This window comes from Lytechinus pictus, chromosome 5 (assembly GCF_037042905.1).
Source record: "Lytechinus pictus isolate F3 Inbred chromosome 5, Lp3.0, whole genome shotgun sequence".
NCBI lineage: Eukaryota > Metazoa > Echinodermata > Echinoidea > Temnopleuroida > Toxopneustidae > Lytechinus > Lytechinus pictus.
Window position 1 is genome coordinate 19,866,929 of NC_087249.1, and position 23,867 is coordinate 19,890,795.

Sequence of the window (23,867 nt, forward strand, 5' to 3'; positions counted from 1 at the left end):
CTATTTCATCTGATGCTCAACAGCTAAGCAATTTCCAGGCCAATCCATTTGAGTATTTGGTAAAGTGTCTTTTCGTTGTGGTTACAGGGCAATAAACATTGCTCTGGACACTAGATAAACAATATTATTATTTCTTGTTCTCTCTTATCACCTTCTCTCAAAAAATCAATCATATCTTCTTTTTCTACTCTCATCTGCATATCTTTCATCATCTCAATATTCATCTCAGATAAATGTCACAGACCAAACTCATGATAAAAACAATCAAGGCTATGGAGTTTTGTTTTTAAATGGTTCAGGAGGAAACCAGCTCAGAAAAAACTCTTGTTTTATAGCAGTACATATTTTTTTCCTTATAATTCACTTGCTTGTAAGTCATTTATTGTAAAAATCAATTTAATGAATTTCTAGAGTTGGGATTATTAAAATGAAGGATCAATATGCCTGGGAATAATATTTTCATTATTTGAGTCAAATACAGTGTATCAATAAGTTGTTGTAATTGTTCGGTCAGGCAAAACACATACAAAAACCATAATTAAATTGAGTCAGTATTCATAACCATGTTTTTTCTGATACTTGAAAAGACCAAGAACTATAAAATAGAGAGAGATAGATAGATAGAAAGTGGGGGGGGGGGGACTAAAAAGAGATGTAGAAAGAGAGTGGAGAAGGGGAGGGAGAGAGATGGGGGCAAAGGGAGAGGGGGAGAAAGGACTTGGATGGGGAGAGGGGAGAGAAAGAAGGGAGATCCTCCTTTAGAATTCTATAAGGCACATGGTAATGAGGATAAATATAGCACATTAATATGGTTGTTCTTGGGTCACTGAAATTACAAACCGAGATGTCAAGCCTCGTTGATAGGAATTTGGTTCCTTGGAAAATGAACATTATTTGAAATATATTCCTTGCTTGGGAATTATCTCAATACAGAGTATATGATAAACTTATTGATTTTTCATCATTGAATCACTGGATATTCCATTGAATGACCATTTATACAGAAAACATAAGTTCTCATTGAACAGTGAAATCAAAAACCATTTTTTTATCATCATCAAATGCATTGCCAACTTAATTTTTTTTTTATTGCTGTTCCATCTCTACCTATGTAATTGTTGTGAAAAAAAAGTAAATAAAAAGGGGGTTGAATGAAAATACAAATATTCACGTTATCATTCAGGAAATATGTGCCAGAAAACTAATGTACAGTAACATTATGAAAACCTCTTGTAATGCTGTGGCTATTACAGTCAACTGGCATAAAAATACTGGAATTACTATAATTCCTAATCATCCATTTTCTGGTGGGTGTTTCATAAAGCTGTTCGCAAGATACGAATGAATTTACGCACGACTGGTGATCCTTTCTTGTGCTATGTGATATCCCTATGCAATTGAGTTATGACATAAAAAACATGTTCCAGTCATGCGTAAAGTCGTTCGTAACTTTACGAACTTTATGAAACACCCACCTGGGGGCCGTTTCATAAAGCTGTTCGTAAGTTAAGAGCGACTTTAAGAACGACTGGTGATCCTTTATTGTGGTAAATGGTATATTCATTAGCGATGGTTACGCGTGTAAGAAAGGATCACCAGTCGTTCTTAAAGTCGCTCTTGACTTACGAACAGCTTTATGAAACACCCGCCTGGTCAGGAACGATGTTGTCATAGACCGGTCAACATTTTCCCTTTTTATTCACATCAAAACGAATTGAGTCAATTTGTTTGATTTTTATGACTTGTTTGACCACTTTTTTGTTTGAAGTATCAAATCTCAGAAAATAATATTCATTAATTTATTCAATCCCACTTTGGTCTCATAAATGAGAAATGCGGCAGATTAGAGTCACATCCTTGGCTCATATCCTTTGCATGAAAATATGGGCTATGATCAAATAAAGTCATTTATTCAGTTCACTTTTTAACCAGCCACTATAAAACATTCACAAATTTGTGGGACATCATCATCACAGTGGCAGACTATTCCGACTATTTGAAGGCAGATCTATTAAGATGTCATCACTCTAACAACCTTACAGAGCTCTCTAACATTATGCCGGATAATGTAACTCTCCTATGCAAGTTATCTTAACATGGAATAAACATGGTTTCACAGTGATTTCTGTAGGCAACCTTATCTTTGTTTCTCAAAACCGCTTCAGATAACTTACATTGTAGGTTAATTGTCAAAAGACTGGGCTGTATTTTTAGCCCGAATGTCACCACAAAGGCTATATACACCTTTCCGTAGGGGGTTTCCGGAATTCCCCATATTTTGTCTCTGATAAAATGTGAGAACTGGTAATGAAAAGCAACAAGCGGCTTCACTCCCGGAAAGACCTGCCTCAATTTTCCTCAGCAAGTCAATACATACACTTCACTTAACATGGAACAAAAACCAATGTCTGAGTGATTTCTATTCCCTACTCCATCTTCTTCTCACATATTCACCAATTCAAACAATTCTTGTCACTTTCCACGATAATAAGCAAAGAAATGCTGCCCCTACCTACTCCCTTGACTTGAGGAAACCAACTTCATCCTCTTCATACCCCAATTTAATTTCATTGTCATGATTCCTGGCTGATGTCTTGAGACTTCTCGTCAGGTTGAGATGGAGTTGCTTCCTTGACCTCATCTTTTGTCCTAGACTGTCTTCCTTGCCCCGCTCTTCTTGGTGTTGTATCATTGTCCTTTGTCTTTGAGGTAGTACTGTCACTGCTTTCCTTTGATTTCTTCAGGCCCTGAGGAATCATGACAACAAGAAATTAGTTTAAAGGCTGTGGTGTAATGCACAAATTAGATGGGGACTCGACTGCACACAGTAATTCATGCCTCTGCAATTGCCAGATGATTACACACCTAACTCTTAAACTTTCAAATAATGACCTCTGTGACCCTTGACTTGCAACTCCCAAATCTAAACAGATCATCATCATTCACATATATACATAAATATATAAACCAAGTTTGAAGTTTATCTGTTGAAAGGTTGTTAGGTTTTCATGAGGAAAAAATATATTTATAACCTTTGCTTTAATCAGACAACTGTCTCTCCTCCTATTGGGATACTTTGCCCAAGTCTGAAGTTGATCCATCAAACTATTCGATTATCACAAAATGACTTGAAAACAGAATGCCTGCAGCAACCACCTACATGTACATGTAATGGGCTGCGGTATAAAGAGAAATGTAACAGAATCCAACACAAAGACCATCAAGTCAGTGTTTGCATATATATATATATATATATATATATATATATATAAATGATAATCTTGTGCCAAATGACTTGGGTGAATATGAATAACATATGGCTCAGCAGTCAATCAAGGTTTCCATGGTAGCTTTCAAAGTGGCAAACTTATAAATCTTGTCTTTATGAAATGTGCCCCTCAACGGTTAAAAGAGAGAACACGGACCTACCTCATAATAACCAGTATGGTAGCCACTCATATACCAAGACATCAACATAGAATGCAGAGCCTCCTTGTCCATATCTTCAACATCATCCGGCAGTGGGGGATGAGGAGGTGGTGTGGGCGGCATTGAAGGAATCTGCTGGTGCTAGTACAACAAACCATATTGATTCAAATTAGCAATTGTGCTAAAGTTCATGTAAAAATTGTGCAATTGTCAAAAAATTATGGTAACAATTCTGTTTAAGTTCTGTAAAAGTTGAGCAATGGTGAAAAGATTTGCATTTTCAGAAGCCATTCTTTAAAGACATAACATCATTAAAGAGAAGAAAGCTGTAAAACCATTGTTTTGACAAAGTCCAAATCCTTTATTAAACATTACTGATAAATCAAGAAAAAATATAATACCTGAACCCAAGTTCATGATAAACTTGTGACATACAATTGTACTGAGTACCTTTCCTTGATTTAACCCTAAAAAGACTGGGGGGGGGGGGGCTGATTCAGCCCCCCCTCGACATTTTTCGCGATAAATCCGCCACGCGAAATTTTTTGACCGCGTCGCTCACTGACTTTTTACCTTCAAGTCTCTCGCAACTTTTAAGACCAAAATTGTGACCCCCGGGTACGCAGTTCCGAAATCACGCAACATTTCGTAAGTGCATGCAGACCCAAAATTACTCAAAAACGTGAATTTGTGTACAAATCCAATGCAAATAGTGTTTTTAACCAAAATTCATAAATGTATCATTATTTTTCCTTTCACTGCTTAAAATCAATTAATCTTATCTATTTTATGGTCGAAATAAAGTCCCCGACAATTTCCATTGAAAAAAACAATTAAAAAAAAAAAGTCGAAAAACAAAGAAATACATAAGAAATTTAGAAAACAATAGAATACATAAGAAAATAAATGTGATGTTGAAATTTTTTAAAAATAAATTTGATCAGATGCCTATCTAGAGTATGTGAAACAAAAATTAGCATTTCAGGGGCATTATTTTATTAATTAGAGCAAACTTATGATTTTACGCATAAATTAGCATAATTAATGAGACATGAGATTTTTTGCAGAATTTGATGGTATAGTTTTGTAGATAATGCCATGGGTAACACGTGTGCCAATTTTCGTCGCGATCGTGCGATCGACGGCCGAGATCATAGGGGGGGGGGGGCTGAATCAGCCCCCCCCCCCCCCAGTCTTCTTAGGCATCGAAATAGCCCAGTCTATTTAGGGTTAAAGGGGCACTTAAAAAGCAATAAATAAAAGTTGCAGGCTAGCCAACATAGGTATGTGATTGACCATGCCTGTTCATTATTTTGCTGTCTTCTTTGCAAGCTATCTGCATTTGTCCATGTGATTTGTGGAGCTAAAGTGATTTTGGAAGACTGATCGCTGCCAAAGCGACTGCCACTCACAGGCCCCTTACTGCAAGGTTTTCAGCAAACATCTTTCAAGTTTTTACTGCCTTATGAGGAATGTTACCCCCTTTTCTACACCCTTTTTATCCTCTTTTCGCCAGGGCACTGTTTTTTTAAACAGGATTGTAGAAGAACTTTTGGATGAGAGAAAAAGGAAAAATGAGAAAAACACCCCATTACCCTTCATTTTGGAATGTAAGTTTCTTGCAATGCATTATTTCCTTCAGCAAGGAATTCATCCACTGTGTGCTGCACTCGACCCAGGTGATGTAAATGGGTACCAGCAGGAAGTAATTCCTCAAAAAGCTGAGTGTGCCTTAATCGGTTGCCTAGCTTAGCCGAGGTAATAATAATAGCAGGGCCTTTTTTTAAAAGCACCATGAGCACCGAAAGGTGGACCTGTGCACTATATAAGTAGGAAAGTAGCCACCATTATTATTATTTTAAATAAATAAATAGGTTTTAAAATGACTGTACTTACTGGGGGTGTTTGAGAAGCAGGATGTGGTGATGTTCCTCCCCAACCAGGCATCATCTGAAAAATAAAGAGACATTAGTCAATTTCAACCTCGGTTTTGGTGTTTGTGATTGTAAAAGAAGCAAAATTCAGATCGCTGTCCCCAGCTTAAAGGGGAATCCAGCCTTGGTCATAAAATGTTGTGGTGGAATGGAGAAAAATAAATGAAACCGAATGGTCAAAGTTTGAAAGAAATCGGATAAGCAATAAGTTATGGCTGTTTTAAAATTGAGATTCCTAAGACTATGTAGATTTCAAATTGGCAACTGGGTAAGTAAATTATGACAAGGGGCAAGGACAACTTTCCCATAGGCCATGTACTTAATTATCAGGGATTTGTGGTTTTCTCCTAAGCACCTATTCCCTTGGGGCAGTAATCTAAATATAACCAAGGTAATGTATTGTTTTATGTCCTCATGAAAAAAAATTTGATGTAAAACTTTTGAATAAAATAACATTTTAGCCATATTATGTATTGGATTACATGGAAAAGTAGTCCTTGCCTTACATCACTATGACATCACATATGCAGCCAATTTGAAGTCTCTATGTGTATAGTGATTACCAATATTACAAATTTTTTAAATTTATAATGTTCTTATTGTTTGTCCAATATTGTTCAATCTTTCACCTATCAACTTGTCTGATTTTTCTTTTTCCTCTAGAAACAAGGTTTTATTTAGGTCGGATTCCCCTTTGAACACCTCATGTGATTTTCCTAATGATCCAAACATGTTATTAATATTAGCTCAACTTCTAGCACAATTAGTCCCTGGACAAGCTGTATTTTAAGTGTGGTGATGTATAGATGTAAAATCTAGGAGATATTGTAGGGACAGTGATTTTCCGTTTCAAAAAATTGCCTTTTCCGTTTCAGAAAATCTCAAATTCCGTTTCAGCATGTCAGAAAACGGAAATTCCGTTTCCCCATAGACTTTGTACACACGGAAAAGTGACAATTCCGTTTACACATTTACATGCACACTCGCACTGGTCAAAATTTGTATCTGCTACTGTACCAACAACACAATAAAATCCGTTCTAATCGGATCTATGCGGGTGAATAAAATATTTTAACACACCCATTTTGCATGCATACCTCCTCACCTTTCATATTATTAGCATTATTTCACGGTAAAATGATATTTCATCGATAATTTTGGGGGTTTTTGGACATCGTTATCATCAGTCAACGTCTTTTCCCAATCCGCCATCTTGGATTTTAAGACCACGGTATCGTGCTGTTACATCTTCAAACGTAGAGGGCAGCAACACACAACTGTGTACATGTAGTTGAACGATACATGTGTGCATGTGAAGCCCAACCCGGCCGGCCGCACGTACGTGAACCGCCTATAGGCTATGTATCAACTCAGTGGAGCCCGCCATTATAAAAGCCCTCTCGCGGTAGGTCGCCTAACAGTCTTGTTAGCGACGCTTACGAGCATCTTCTTGCTCACTCTCCAAATTGTCTGCGATATTAAAATCCTAAAAACTAATGAAATCGTTTAAATTTAGTAAGACTATGAATGTTTATCATTTATATTGACTATCGGTGTATCAACCTATATCGAAATTATAAGCAAGTGTGTGTAAGAAAGCGAATTACCAGTCATTTTGATGAGTGATACAATATGCCAAAATTTATGAAAATATAGCGTAAATTTTATATAGCATTTCAAAATCCTTATTTTCAATATCCCCATAATTTTTTGTTGTTTTAAAAAATATCTTAATACATTAAATAGAATTTTCCCGACCTGATAACGTTGGTAGCTTATTTTCTCCATCATTCATAAGAAAATTTTAGGCCTTCAAAATCAGGTTGTTTTTTGTTATATTTCTAAAAGAAAATAGTTAGATTCGAACTACTATACCATTGTTCTCCCGAAGAAGGGTTATCATCTCATAATTTTGTGTATATCGTACATAACATTAAATATTACGAGTGTAGCAATCAATGTTGGATAACATTTTTCACGATGAGTTACGTAATGAACAGACAAATCAAGTTCATTCTTAGCACGCGAGCCGCATAATGCTAAATTTTAGCGTGTGCAGACGAGGCTGATCGCCCTGGCTGTCCGTTCAGATTATCCAGTCCGATACTGGAGTCAGGTGGTATATTTTACGTACCTTTTCCCCTCGCGATGACCACTGTGCAGTTTAAGTGTTTTATTTTGATACTCAGTCTATGAAATTCATACTTTACCGATGTCTAAAAATGCTTGGAATATACCTGACACATAAATTATTTCATTTTCGGTGATTATTATTTCTTTCCTTAATTACAATAAGTCAACTTGATGTCAAGAACATTGACTGTATAGTTAAAATATAGGTTTGGGAAATATCGTGTTAAGTTTGTCCAATGTCATCAGCATCTCGGTATATGTTAAACAGAAAATATAAAACAACTATATGTTTTGTAAATTCCACGACCGCCTACACCATTATGGAACATATGAAGCCGACCTGCATGACCGCCGGGGGGGGGGGGGGGTTTTACCAGGCTCTTGTGATTATAAATTATAATCATGGTGAGTTGGGGGAGTGAAAAGGGTTGGATGAAATAGATTGGGGAGGGGTCGAGGCCGAGAGAAAAAAAGAATTAAGGGGCCAAAAGGAGATTGCAGGCCGGTAGAATGACAGAGGGGCAAATATTATTAGGGCAAGCTTTATTTGAGGAAGCTTGACCATAACAGGAGGGAATGAATAATAGAAGACAGTGGAAATTTAAATAGGGAAAGCTGATCTTTGAGATATATAAAAGCAAAAACAAAGAAAGAGAGAACAGGGAGATATAGAAGGAGGAGGAGAAGCCCTTGCAATTAAAATATATCAAACACACTTGTCTGGGGCGGCAGTGAGCACGGTGAGATGATGATTATTCCCCCCCCCCTCCCTCTATCACCTATAGTCAGTAGCAGAGAAAGGGGGCTAATGGGACCAGCAGAAAATTGACTGATTGATCGATGAACTTGTTTAGCCAGATTGGCTAATAAAATCAATTTATTGACTGTATTGAATACAGTCACCAAAATAAAATACAGTAGCATTAAAATCAGTAATCTCGGACAGCTGGAAAGCTTATAGTAGGATCCCATTATGATAAAAGGTAAAAACTTAATATTTACACGATAAAAACAGGAATTACTATTAGAAATAAGAAAGATAAAGGGATGGTATATACAAAAGGAGGAGGAAGAGGAGCTGGATTGAGAGCCGAAAGGCTTCTCTAATCTTCCCTCCGTTTTCAACACAGAAACTACATTTTTTTAATTCTTAAAATTAATAAACTACTGTTAGAAAGATTTTTTAAAAAGTGCTTTAGATTGCATGGCCGAAAGTATAAAAACGAGACATTTCTCGCAAAGTGCCAATCAGCCCAGGTCATTACGAAATTATGTTTTGCTTTCTTGCAATGGTTATAGGGACTATCCGCCGAATCACGAGAGCCTGGTTTATCGCAGTTGTATGATTCAAAATTGTTGTAAATATTGCCATCATTTTTATTTTAACAAATCAGGAGCCGCCATGTCGTCTTCATGTCCCAGTTCGTGGAGGCAGCCGTGGAATTTACAAAGTTTACAGTCATTCTGTGATCTGTTTAACATACAGTGAGATACTCATGACATTAGGCAAACTTAACACGATATTTCCCAAGCCTTAATTGACAATTCTTTCATTTTTAACTAGAGTATATACAGTCAATGTACACATTCTAAGATTGACTTTTTGTAATTCATGCACGTCGAAAGAAATAATAAAAGTCGAAAATGAGATCAATCATGTGTCAGGTATATTAGAGCATTTTTAGATATCGGTAAACTATTCATTTCACAGATTAAGTATCAACATTAAGCACTATAACACTGGACAGTGGTCATCGCAAGGGGAAAATGTACGTAGAATATACCACCCGAAACCAGCATGGCCAGTATGGGACTAGATAATCCCGTCCGACACACTAGGGATCAGCCCCGTCTGCGCACGCTAAAATTTATCATTCTGCGGCTCGCGTGCCAAGAATGAACTTGATTTTTTATCTTCATTACAAAACTCATCGTGAAAAAGATTATCTAACATGGATTAATACACTCCTAAAATGAATTGCTATGTATCATTTACACAACAATACGAGATGATAACCCTCCTTCGGGCGTAAAGTTGGTATAGTAGTTCGAATCTAACAATTTTCTGTTAGAAATATAACAAAAATTAACCTGATTTTGAAGGTCTGGCATTTCCTCATAAAGCCGAGAAACAGTAATCTATTAACGTTATCAGGTCGGGAAAATTCTGGTAAATGTAATAAGATATTTTTTAAAACAACAAAAAATTATGGGGATATTGAAAATAAGGATTTTGAAATGCTATATAAAATTTACGCTATATTTTCATAAATTTTGGCACTTTGCATCACTCATCAAAATGACTGATAATTCGTAATATAACCGGCAATTGCCTTTAAATTCGGTATGAGTTTGTACACCGATAGTCAGTGTAAATGATAAACATTCATAGCCTTACTAAATTTGAATAATTCCATCAGTTTGTAGGATTTTAATATCGCAGACATTATGGAGATTGAGCCAAACGATGCTAACAGGCGTTGCTAACAGGGTTGCTAGGCCCGAAAATCCGATTAAGCTCCGCCCACTTTTTACACTGAGTTGGAGGGATGAACGTACGTGGCCGGGTACGGGTACGGTGCGGGGTACAATCGAGTGTGCTGATGTCGAGTGCAGTCACGATGTGTGAATTGTCATGATAGTAGCGAAGTGAGATCGTGTTTTCTGGGTTTTTTTGGCCATTTAATATTCTCATTTTGTTGTGATTTTGGAGTAATTTCTGTTGCTATTCTGTGTATTTTGAGGGAAAATACGTTTTCCGTGATTTTCCGTTTGAAATGCCATTTTCCGTTTCAAAAGGCCCTTTCCGTGAATTCCGTCCGTTTTCCGCGATCGCGGAAAATCACTGTCCCTAATATTGGGTGATTTAGAGTTTGGTGTTGGAATTGGTGCTTATGTAGAAGCAAAATTTAGATTGTTATCTTTCGCTTGAACGCATCATGTGAGTTTACATAAATGATCAAACTCACGTCACTGATTTTAAGTTTGGTGATGTGTTGTATGTACAAATTTATCCTACCACCAACACTGAAGTTGGAATGTAAAATTTCTTCCAGCTACATGTAAGATTTAAAATTTGATTTTTTTTATTAGATTGAAATCTGATAATCTGATAGCAAGTTTATCATCTGTCAAATTTGATTAACATTTCAGGAAATTCATCCCCACTTTGTTGAGACATGAGGGAAAAAATCATGTAGATATCTTCTTATATTAAGCAATACCATCTACATGTGTATGTAGTCAGGAACCATCCTAGACTTATCACTTATTCAAATGTGAAACACTTACTGTAAATTCTCAATCAAAATAAAATGAGAATGAACAAATTGGCATTCATCATCTGCTCCACTTACTACTTAATTTATATTGTAGTATAAAAATATATTTAAAAAGTATTAGTAATTTCTTTAATGTGGAACTATGAACTTTGGTCTCAGGATTCATGGTCTCACCGGTGTAGCTGCAGGGGATCCCCATGGAGCGAAGGGCAACGGTGACATCATCGGAGGGGGTGGTGGCATCGGAGGTGGGGGTCCTGGATGGGGTGGATACCATGTCCCCCCATAGGGATTCGGGTAGCCGAGGGGTTGAGGCATGCCTGCTGGATGTGGTGGCGGAACATGCGGCGGGTGTGGTGGGTAAGGGTGGTGGTGGGAGCGTTTCCTGGGGCCAGCACCGCTTCCACTGGGGTGCATGGGGCTCTGACTGTGGTCTGTCCACTCCATGGAATCATACCCATTCTGTACAGGAACAAAATGACAGGAAAACGGTAAAGATATTAGTTTGCTATGCTTTTAGTTGGTGAAAAGGATCTGAATTTGCAGACTACAGGCTCTGACTTGGACTTGTGTATTGGACAACAAGTGGTTTGTGTGTTTGTCTTGTTTGAAAAACCAACTTGATCAAATTCGCAATCAGGGTCTTACATGTAGCCTGCAGTAAGTAAGATATGGGGAAAATTCATGAATTCATTGCATTCTATAAATCATTCTGTATAGCCTCATCACTTGTATATTGAAAACATATTCACCACTGATTAATTTGTTCAGAAACAAAGTTTCTCTCATGACGCCAATCACAGCAATTATACATTAAAATACTAAAATGTTATCAGAAACATACAGAAATATACATTGGTCAACATGGTATTGGGGAAAATTTCTAAAAGCTATATTGTAAATCTAGCTACTCTTACAGCTAATCTTACAGAAAAAAACCCTGAACACTCACCTAAAATCTTTCAAAAAGGAAAAACATCACCATGGGCACACGTCGGATATGAATATAATTTCTAGATTAAATGGATAACGAAATCCAATCGATGGAATAAAAGAAGAGGAACAGGAACCATCTACCCCAATGAAATTGAATTACAGTAGAAACATACCTCAAGCTCTGCTTTTGAGTTTACAGAGGCCTCCGCCTCGGATTCCGTGAAAAGATCAGAGAGCCTCTTCTCCTCCTCGTTCCCATAGCCAGCGTATCTAACGATGCAAGATGATTTCTTATTGTTGATGCTCGTTACCATGGCACTGTACACCATGTCGTCCTCTGTGAATACGGATTTACAGCGATCCCCTACTTTCCATCTCTGAAAGGTAGACAGGTCAAGTTTGAATGGAAACTACAAAGAAACTTTCCCACCAAGAAAAAAGGCTTTACACCAAAAATATATATCCTACATGTAAGTGAATCTTTTTATCAACAATGGAAGATAGGCAGGTTAATTTCGGCCCTTTATTGAATACGATATTGTTTAGTTCTTGCAAACAGAGTTTTCAAAGAAATTTGATCTCCTACGTCAAGTCAGATATAAGCTTTAAAGTGCCACATTTCCAATAAACGTTCATATTTTTTATGTCTTTGAATAACTGAGTACATGTATGGCTAGGGTATATGAACAATTATTTTTTTCACATTTTTTTTTATTCCAGTGGGTCATCCAAACAAAGAACTAGGCAGAGTCACTGTAATCAGAGTGGTGAAAGACAGTAAGGGAGGGCCATAGTTATGAAAAATAAAAATACAAACAACAAAATCCACTGAGGCAGGGGTAGCCAAGCTTATGCTCAGGGTATGTCTGCTTCTGCCTTTTGCAATCATTAAAGATATCATATCAATGAGATGCATTACATGTACATTAAATACATTGGCGCATCGATTCTGAACCATGACTAAGTCACAACTGTCTGCGAAAAGACTGATGCTTGTAGATCATGTAAAAGGAATCAAGAAAATAGTAAAATCTAGAATACCAACTACAATGTACAAATATCATGCAAAAGATTTACCGTTTGTGCTGGTGTAAAGTTCTTCTTCTTCTTGTTCTTCTTCCCTCCTCTCCTTGTCTTTGGTTTGTTTTTTCCCTCCTTCTCACTTCCATCATTAGTCATACCCTATAAACAGAAACAATGACACACAAAAAGTGGAAATGATCAAAAATAAAATTATTTTAAGATATACTATTAAAAACTTTATATATAATACATGTAGATGAATAACAAAAATTGGGACATTCGATTAATTACATGCTCAACCTTTCAGGCAATTAAATACTTTGTCAATCATTATATATTATTAGCAAAGTTTTCAAACACACTAAAGAATCAACAATTCTTGAGCTTTTATGGGGGAAGAGATTGTAATTTACCGACATTATCCTGGAGACACCATTTGGGATATACATGTATGGGCTCTACCAATTAAACCATCCTATTGAATTTGAATCACTTTACCTAACAACCATAATAACCCAGTTACTTAGTTATAAGGGGCTTGTAAGAGACATGTACACTGTATGTATCTTTGGGGTTAAACACGTGCAATTCCTCAACTTTCTAAGGAATAGTCCAGCCAGTCGCCTTGTGAAATGACTGGCAATGGGGAGAAGAATAAACGTACAACTAGATCTACAATAATAATTTCTCTTCATTTCATTCACTACCAAATTCATTGATCCCAAATGAAATATCTACCTTTTTTTTCATTAAAGAGACTGTATAATTTTTTTTTCTTATGAAACAGAACACTCAGCCTTATCATATAACATTATTTGATTGAACATGGAGCACAATGAAAGCTTAGCACTTACCTTAACACAACTGATGGCTTTATCATAGGCTTTAATCAGAGCAGAATCATCCCACAGGTCTGAGTCATTGTCACTCTGTAGCAAACAAAAATGGACAAAATAAAGTACAGAACTTAATCATACACCATCTGAACCATCATATGCGAATCCCATTTCAGAAAAAATAAACTTCAACGTTTACTATAATTTGCACTTTTGTCCTAAGTGTTACAAGATATTTATTGCTAAAATATATGGCAGGAAAGACCAAGACAAGTGCTTAACATTGATGTTTATATTTTCACACAGAACCGAGAAATAGAAAAGATGTTGTAAAAGAGCAACATGCTTGTAATTTCAGTTTGGGCGGTTGAGATTTTCCCTACAAAAAAGATACAAAAACAGCATAGGTATAAATACAACAACCCTAACCGTGATTTCAATGCACACTATCAAGAAAAACGTATCCCTCTTTCACGTGAAAGTCAAGCAATGCAGATACAATGATTTGGCTGACCGGTTATTTGCATATTATTTGCGTTCAGCTGTTTGCTAGAAAATCCCCACACATCTCAGAAACAAAAAAAAATAGCTGCCTAAAAGTTAACTTACGTATCAGAGTTGTAACTTTTAAAGTTAATTTACAATAAAACAAGATATGTTTGACATTTTTGTTGCGATCGTTTGCGTTCGCGGAGCGGGGATGGCCGCACCCTTTTGAGAAAACCGGGGTAGCTTTTCTCGAAAAGGTGGGTTGAGGGAGGGGAGTCAAATAAACGCACCTTTTCGTGATGCACAGCTTTTCACGAAAGGCTGATGTGTTTAATAGTTTTTTGAACCAGTCGTTTCTATGAAAATTATTCATCAAATTAATAAAAACAACTATATAATATTAATAGACTATTGGTAAAGATGAACAGATGGGGGGGGGGGGGGGTTGGGGCGCTTCCCCATCCCAAAAAAAATGACGACAAACAAAGGAGAGAAAAGAAAAGAAAAGAGAGAAAAGTGAAATATGATATTACATGTATTTCCGGAATATTTATATGTCAAAATCTGACATAAAATTTTAATTTTTCTTAAATGAAAATGTCTAAATTTGTTCATGCACGCTCACAACTTTTATTAAACTTTGCCCTATATGACATATCTGGCCCCTCAAAATGTTGGGCTAATTACGCCACTGATGCTAGTAATTAGGAGAAAAAGAAGAGAGCTTGCATTTTTTGTGATTTTGAATAAAATGCATATTAACAAAGTAATTCTATACCCCAAACGATTCCACAAAGCCATATAAAACAATGGAATTATAAATAAGCATTTGCATAGAATTGTAATGAAACACATCAGTGGCATAATGAGCCACAGATTTTGAAGAGGCTAGATATGGCGTATCGGGCAAAATAAAATAAAAAATTGTGAGCGAGCAAAAATTTAGACATTTTTATCTTAAAAAAATCAAATTATCTGAATTATGGCATAATATTCAGAAAAAAATATATTTCACCATTCTCTCTTTCCTCTTTTTTTTCTTTCTTGGTCGTGTTTTTTTTTGTTGGGGATGGGGGGAGCACCTGAAGCCCCCCCTCATCTCTTCACCACTGAAGCAATTGTTTGAAACTGGTTTTTCTTCGCAAACTGCAGTCAGTTAGTGCCTACTAGTTACCATGTCAGAACCCGGTCGATGCGTGCACCGCTGAGACTATTGAAAATAAATAAGCCTAAAAAGCCCTACATGAAAATGCAAAAAAAAAATTTCCCCCTTCTTTCCTTCCTTTTTTAATGCAAATGTCCATCATGACACACATGCACCCACACACAACCTCGCCTCATTTGCGGCCTCCATACCCTCGTGCACAGACACACAAATAAACAACTGGTACGAGAGACTATTCAGCATTGCCTTTCATGAAAAGCTCACCCAGTTATTTTTACTCCCCTCCCTCAACCAAATATACTACAGGGGGAAGATCGGACAGTACTTAGACCACATAATGAAACGCTCGGGAAGAGTGCCCCACAGCGTTGAGTATAAAGTAATGGCCTTTTTTTACCTTTGCGTATCGCGAGATGGTTGTGTACAAAACATACATGTATGAGAGAAATGGTGAAGGGTTGAAGGAATAGTCTATTTTTACATATTTAAAGAAAAAATTTTCTTCAATTTTTTCCCCCTTAAATTTGAGATGAATAATTATTTTAGAGGTTTCATGGTAATAAAACGTGAATATATTCCCATGCGCCACCCTTGAGCTCTCTCATATTCCCCATATATGTTTTAACCCAAAATCTCCCAAGGTATTTTGATTCTTGTCATTCCCGAGGGGGGGGGGCATTATGGCCCCCCTTGAGATCTCAGCCGCGGATTGCGCGACCACAACGAAAATTTGCATGATGGTAGAGAATGACGTAATCTATGCAGTTGCATTGATAAATTTCACTGAATTCATATATTTTTATTTTCTATGAATTAATTATGCTAATTTATTCATGAAATCATACTTTTTGCTCTGATTCACTAAATAAAGCTCCTAGAATGCTATTTTTTGGTGAAAACATTCTTTATAGCATTCCGAACAATTGTGAATAAAAAAATTCTGGTACCTAAACCGATTTCTTATGTATTTTATTGTTTTTTTTACTTCTTATGTATTTCTGTTTTTTTACTTTTTGTTTTTTCGATGGAAATCGTTCCAGACTTAATTCTGATCACAAACAAGGCAAAATTCATTAAGTTTAATCAGTAAAAGTAGAAATAATGATACATTTGTGAATTTTGTCTAATACACAATCTGCATTGGATTTGTACATGAAATCACATTTATGAGTAATTTGGGGTCTGACATGCACTTACATAATGTTGCGTAATGTCGTAACCGGGCGTCACAAATTTGGTCTCAAAATTTGCGCGAGACTTGAAAATAAAAAGTCAGTGAGCGGCGAGGTCAAAAAATTTTGCGCAGCAGATATATCGTGAAAATTGTCGAGGGGGGGGCATTATGGCCCCCCCCCCCCCGGGAGAATTAGGGTTAAACACAGTCGCGGGCCGATATGCGAAGGTTTACTTACTCAAAAGCTGTTGGGCGCCCTTCCCCAGGAGCATTTTTTGGGCGTATTGGGAGCGTTAAAAAAAAATCACCGAAGTGTCTGATGTCCCCTTGTAGTATCTTTGCCTCAACCCACCCTTTCGAGAAAAGCTCCCCCGTTTTTTTCGAAAGGGTGCGGCCACCCTCGCTCGGCGAACGCAGACAATCGCAATCGTAACATTACAAGCCCTGGTCATGCTGGTCGGGGGGGGGGGGGGCAGGGTGACCAGACGTCCCGTATTTCCCGGGATCGTACCGTATTTTGGTCCTTTGTCTCGGCGTCCCGACAAACCCTTCCAGGGATGCCTATTTGTCCTGTTTTTCAGAATATTGAACAAAATATACATAAAAGTGACGAATTTTCATCAAATAACCAACAGAAAACGAAGCAGAGACAACAATAAAACTGCTGTGATTTTCTTGCTAACCCAATACATTGCTAATGAACTGGCTTCCTGCCTGTGTGTGGCAGGCTACTAGCTAGACATGTAGGATCGGGATCGGAGCAGATTCTCAATGGTGCAAACAATCTCACATGATAAACAGTTTTTCCACCAAAATAATCACAAAATCAGCGGGAAATCTTTATAATTATATCATGGATTATCAGCTTAATGATTTGGAGATGTAATCAGAGGAACAAGTTATTGAGTATTCATAACTAGATCTGGCTGTTTCAGCTTTCGTTTTGAGTCTTGTTGTGATCAATGCAACTTGAAATGGGATGTGTATGATGCCGCGATGTTTCATACAATTTTTAAATTTGACAATGTTTCATTTCGGTATTTTATTCATTTCTAAAACATATAAGTTTAAAAAAAAAAATAAAACATATAAAAAAACACCAAATATCCTTATGATTTTTGTTTATAGATGATTGGATTTTTTTGGTTTGCTTGAAGTTTGAACTTTTTTCCTCTTTCTTTTCTATCCTTCTCTCTTCATCATTCTATCGTTCCTGCTTGCCCTCTTTTTGTTCCATCTATCTTTCTTTCCTGATCCTTTCTCTCTGTTTTCATTTTTCTTTCTTTCCTTCTTCTCTTACTTTCCTCCTTTTTTTTTCAATTTCCTTCATTCTTTCTTTCCTTAATATTTTCTTTGCTTCCTTCTCCCTTCCTCTCCTTTTCGTTCTTTTCTCCTTCCATTATTTTCTTTTTGTTTCATTCTCTCCGCCCTTCATAATTCTTTCCTCCCACTCTTTCATTTTTCCTTCTAATTTTTCCCCTTATTTTAATTCTTTCTTTTGCTTCCTTCCTGTGTTTCTTCTTTCTTTAAAAGAATGAAGGAAACATTTTTCTTTCCTCCTCCTTTTTTCTTACTTTTTTTCCTTTCTCTCCTTTATTTTTCTTTCACATATTTATCCATCTTCCCTTCCTTTCTTTCTATATTTATTTCAAAGAATGATGGAAACCTTTTTTCTCTCCTTTATTTCTTTCATCCTTTTATTCTTTCTTTATTTTTTCCTTCTGCATTTTCCCCTTAATTTTCTTCTTTCTTCTCAATTCATCTCTTTTTTTCGCTCCTTCATTCTTTCGTTCACCCTCTCTTCCAATTCTTTATATTTTTTTTCACAAGTCTAACACTGTGTAGCCTTCTTTGTTGATCGTTTTATTAAGGCCTGGCTCGTTCGATCCCTCTTGCAATTGTCCCGTATTTCATTTTGTGAAATCTCGTCACCCTAACTTAGCTGCTACGGCATAGCCATACATGTAGGTAGGGAGTTCGGTGACTTTTTGAAATCTAGAAGAATCCCAACAAATTTGACATTGGAAAGCTTGTGAAATAAGAAAAATAATGGTGCTTCATTCAACTCATTGTCTGATATATTGATGGAGATATTCCAATTTACAGGGGAAAATATGCAGATTTTGTTCTGTCAAAAAAAATATTAAAGGCTCGTTTGAGTGGGGGAGACAGTTGCTTTTTGAAATCTTGAAGAAATCCCAACAAATTTGGTACCATTGGAAAGCCTGTGAAATAAGAAAAAGAATGGTGCATAAATCAACTCATGATGTCAAATATTGACAGAGATATTTCTGTTTAAACGGGAGAATGTGCAGATTTTTTTTACAGCAAAAAGTAGATTTTCATAACTTACACAAAATGCAATGAATGGTACTGTGTAATACTTTTTTTCAAAGTGCAATGCGCTGCTATGCGGGGCAAGGCATGCCCTTGAATTATACATCATTTTATTCATAAAACTTCAAAGTTTCTCATGGTATAGGTTTCTATAGGGTTTTTCCTCCTCCTTTAATGGCTTCGTATTTGTTTTATACATGTCATGTCACACTCCTAGTACCAATGAGGTCCAAACATTACATGTATGGACCTCATAGGCGACATCTGTAGTATTTTGTGTCAGAAATCTTTGTGAAGATGATTATTTGTGTATTATAACATAAGTACGAGCTATCGTACTGTCTGTTCATTAAATTTTTGTTTAAGAAAGTTAAAGCATTGTTAGCAATAAAAAAAAATTGAAAGAAATGAAGGGGAACTTACATTTTGACGACTTTTTCCAGATTTTATTGCCAGTTGCTCTTCACTTCTGACTCGCGATCGAAGCTGATATGCAGATCACGTGATACGCGTTCTCGTCAGCTGATCGGTTGGTTATTCTTTTCGCCAGACGTTGATAATTATATATTTCATAATGCTAGCATTCATCGCAAATTTAGGTGAAAGAGATTGAATTTAAACAGCGCAAGCTTTAATTTTCTCAAAAATAACATTTAATTGATTGCACAAGTTTCGCCTTGGAACAAGTAGGATCATTTGGTCCCATGTTTGCGTAACTACGGGGGGTGGGGGCGGGGTGTCCCTACCACTATACACCCACTAGCCAGCAATTATCGTTTTTTCTCTTTTTTTTTAACCAAAATACCTCCCCCCCCCAAAAAAAAAATAAATAAAATAAAAATAGGGTTAAAGAGAAAGAGAATTGAGGAACACAATATGCTTTATTTTTTCCTCTTTTACTGTTTAACGAGACTTGTAATCAAATATTAAATGGGGCTTAATTAGAACAGCCTTTTTTAAGTCAATTAATAAAAAATATTCCTCCTCGGGATTTGAGCTTTCATGAAATATGAATCTTTTTCATGACTACCGAAAGCGCTAAAAATGTCCACAATTTTAATTGGTATATAAAGCTTTAGCTCATGCGTTGCGCCCGTCTTATTTTAATGTTATACAATTTTATGCTTTTAATGAATTTCTAATTCTCAGATCTTGTCGCAATCCGATTGGTAGCTATAATGAATGATTATTATGTTTCATGAATTGTTCAAAATGTGTCTCTCTATCAGTTTTGAATATTTAAAAAAATGTAAGCTCATGCTTTTTGCTCGCAATATTTTGATTAGTAAGAATTTCTTCTCTTGTATATGCGAGTTTGAGTAAATAACTAGAGAGAGGGGGGGGGGGTCCCTCAGCTACTTGTCCTCGCTTATTCCAAATTTTTTTTTATATTATACTCGTGTTCAGAGTGTTTCAAAGTCTTTTCTGATTTTTTTAACACTTTTTATTGTCTCGGAGCTTCCCTCTATTTCTTTTAACTATGATGTAGCCCTTTTTACTTGTTTCAGTTCTTTTATGTCTCATTTCATTGAAAACATAATTATTAAACTGACTGACTTTATTACGAAATTTTGATATTATTTTGTCTTGTCTGTTTGGCTTTCTTTTTTTCTTCTTATCCTTCTTCTTACTTTTTCCATTTCCTTATTTTCTCTTTTATTTCATTTCATGAGGCATCCGCCAACTTATATACAACAACAACAAACATATTTATTCGGTGGTGTGCCCCTCTAAAAAGGGAGGAAAATAGGAAGGAAAAAAAGAAGAAGGGAAGGGGGAAAAAAAGAAAAAAAAAGAAAGATGATGATGATGAAAATTATCTTGGTGATGATGATGGTGGTGGTGATGGTGGCGGTGATGATGATGATGATGATGATGATGATGATAATGATGGTGGTAGTGGTGATGATGATGAGAATGAAGTTGGTGATGATGGTGATGATGAAGACTAGATGTAATTTTGTTATTTTGTCTTTGAAAAAATTAAGTAGTGCATAGGTGAATTTATTTAAAGTTAATTATGAAAATAGCAGAAAAAATAATTTGAAAAATTGGTATGCTTTCAGGAAAAATCCATCCCCCACCAAAAAAAAATTAAAGGTGAGATTTTTTAAATAATTATTTGTGACGGCGTAGGCCTTTGCGAGCAGCTATATCGGATATAATTATGGTAAAAAGTAAATGAAATGTCAAGAAATACGTGATAATGACTTTTATTGTACATTCAGTATATCAATAGATAACTTCATACTCTCTCCAAAAAGAAAAAAGTGGGTCATTACGGACCATTAAAAATGGGAAATTTTTGCATTTTATATTACATAGAATATTGAGCAACTGCTCGTTTATGACGTCACAAATCAAGCATTCGAAATTCTACTAACTCCATTTTTTTTTAATAACACCTTCACCGATGTTTTGAAATTATTTTTCTTTGGCCTATATTTTCACAATCTTTTTATCAAGGTGAAATTCCCCTTTACAAAACAGTATCCGCATGATCAGTGTGTAGCGGTAAATTATTCACCTGATAACTATAGACCTATCTATAATTCATGCGGCTATGTTTAATAATATATTGCTGTGAATAGAATGAATGTCATTAAAAATCGACGCGCAAACTGAAAAAATATTTTTTCTGCCCCGATAATTTGATAACCCTAAACCTAACCCAATTTCTAAGTATTTTTATCATAAACAGGATAACTATAGACAATTAATTGAAAACTTGATATTCTTTTGCGAAAATGAATATGAAGGACAACTTTTTAATAAAGAACACAGTTTTAGAGCGTGATTTATACCTACAACCGCTTAATCCTGTCACTGTCGGTATGACATGAAGCAGTTGGAACTTTCTGATTCCATCAGCTTAATAATTTTTGCAACAGGCGCCAGTCCAACAAACAGACAGACATTTGCCTAAACAGACAACATCTCAACCTCTGCTCATTTCTTTTTGCACGGACACATAAAATCTCGACCTACCCATCACTTTTCTCACTATTTTCTCCTCCCTTTTATTTTCCATTAATTTTTCTTTCGTTCACTTTTTTTCTGTCCCCTTTTTCCTTCTATTTTTTTTTCTCGTCTCACCGCTTTTCCTCATCCCCCAGCCCCCGACGCCCACGCAGATTCGCAAACAATATCAAGTGTACTGTTAGGCAAGGGCGGAAATCTCTCCCCAAAGGTAGCCGGGACGAGGGGCTGGAAAATTTGACAAGAAAAAAACAAACAAACAAAAACAAAAAAGAAGGTTTATCACCCCAAAAAGAAGGTCATCTTGACCAAAAGAAATTTGATAAGCAAACAAGCAAAAAAAAGGGCACCCCAAAAGTAAGATCGTCTCTTCCAAAATACATATTTTATTTCGATTTTGAATGAAAAGACCAAAAATAGTAGGGCCTAGGGGGATGACATTTCATAATGTGCCCCCTACTATTCTAGGTGAGGGGGACATGTCCCCCTGGAATTTGCGCCCATGTGGGTGGGGGGTGTTGCGCCTCCCTTTCGGAATCATTATGGAAGAGTGTAAATACTCGCTGTGATTTCGATCTCATACCTATAAAGTATACTATAGTATAAAAAAAAAAATAGAACAGCTACGCCATGAACACAGGCCAAAATGCCTAACGATTTCTCCGCGGCATTAACAACTATCGTAAAGGGCGCTCTATTTATAAATAAAGATGGACATGTAGCTGTCTATGGCGACAAGATTTGTCGCGAATATTTCCCAAGAATTGTGAGAATTGGGCTGAAAATGCAACAAAAGAACCGGTGAGTATGGCAGTGTGTCCAAACTTCGCGCGTGTCCATACTTCGCGGACGGTCCTTATCTAAAAAACTAGCCAATATCCTTAAAATCTGACATCATCAACGTGAAAAGCGACCTAAAATTACCGTATAATGAAAATTTCTTTAGGATGAGTTCAGTATTCATGAAAATATTGGCAAAAGATCGGCAAATTTGTCACCGCTAGCGCCCGTTTTGAAGAAATCACAAGCATCACGATATCACCATTTTGCAAGCAGAAATCATCAAAAATGTGAGTTAAATGTGGTACTAACCGATTCCATAGCATTTTGCCATCAATCTGATTTAATTTTTCACTTTTTGAACTTGAGTTTTTGTTTAAATCTCCACAAAAGCGTTGGTGCGCGAAGTTAGGTCACACTTTTCTGAACGGTTTTCCAGCACAGCCCGCATTCGCCGATCGGAATAGAATTTTGAGATCGCGATACCGGCGAAACCCCTTGACCTACTTTAGTCTTTACATTTTCGTCCATGATTTTATAGTTCACGATCTTGCCGTCAATGTGGTAACTATTTCTTGAATTGGTTTTGTATAAATTATGAATATTTTGTGAACAAAATTAAGCCTGATGAATATTTTTGAAAAGTGCGCGAAATTTGGACACCCCATCAATCATACCGATCAAACAGTATCAAGCTATTTAATGAAATATATTTTATCAGTAGGCCCTATAGGCTATACATGTATAGTTTAACAATTTCTTGATAATAAACTTTAGTTCTAAGCTAGGGCGGCCCAAATGCGCGTGAGTGGAGTCCCAGTTTATTAACACGGGTAAGTATTGCGGTGTTGCCTAGAGTGTCATGTCATGGAAGCACAGACAGATACAAATTCTGAAACTTGAAAGTGGCATTTTCACTGAACTCCCTACCAAAGGCAAAGATAGGGGGGAGTGGGAGGTCTTTTCAGGAAAATACGGAGTGAATTTATGATGGGAGATGAAACTCGGCCTTGAAAAGCAAAGGGGAAGTCCCAAGAGAAGAAAAAAGGGTATGAAAAAAGGGGTAAGGAAAACTGAAAAACTTGATTCAAATTTTTTTTTGAACACCACCCATATTTCAATATGTGGGGCTAAAATAAGTTTGATTTCAACTTCATTGACTTCCGAAACATAGCCAGTACACACACCGCGGCAAACCAAATTGCACTAATAAATAAGTTTATGTGCATGATCAGAAATTCATTCTTAAAGCCAAAGGTGTTATTTTATTTCTAAACATCCAAGCAGACTTTCCTACCTGATCAACTCTGAAAACCACGTCGCCAGAACGTTCAGCCATGATGATGTCGCTCGGATCGTTTCACGCGCGCC

At 36.5% G+C, this 23,867-nt stretch overlaps 1 protein-coding gene across 1 annotated transcript; it reads right to left on the minus strand.

The window, feature by feature from the left end:
* Positions 1 to 278: 278 nt before the first annotated feature.
* Positions 279 to 23,835, minus strand: LOC129261682 (survival motor neuron protein-like). Its single transcript, XM_064099441.1, has 8 exons — positions 23,794 to 23,835; positions 13,591 to 13,665; positions 12,791 to 12,895; positions 11,887 to 12,090; positions 10,952 to 11,239; positions 5,326 to 5,379; positions 3,430 to 3,570; positions 279 to 2,747 (listed from the first exon to the last, which is right to left on the minus strand). Exons 1-8 carry the CDS (start codon positions 23,833 to 23,835, stop codon positions 2,574 to 2,576), a joined length of 1,083 nt encoding a protein of 360 aa, XP_063955511.1. The 3' UTR covers positions 279 to 2,573.
* Between the last annotated feature and the right edge of the window lie 32 nt (positions 23,836 to 23,867).

What these genes read in the sequence shown, in the direction of transcription:
- LOC129261682 (XM_064099441.1), bottom strand. Translation starts at nt 23,835, where the DNA reads ATGGCTGAACGTTCTGGCGACGTGGTTTTCAGAGTTGATCAG. An exon ending in TGGTTTTCAGAGTTGATCAG is followed by an intron (nt 13,666 to 23,793) that starts GTAGGAAAGTCT and finishes TGTTTGCTACAG; the next exon opens with AGTGACAATGACTCAGACCT. An exon ending in ACCATACTGGTTATTATGAG is followed by an intron (nt 2,748 to 3,429) that starts GTAGGTCCGTGT and finishes ATGATTCCTCAG; the next exon opens with GGCCTGAAGAAATCAAAGGA.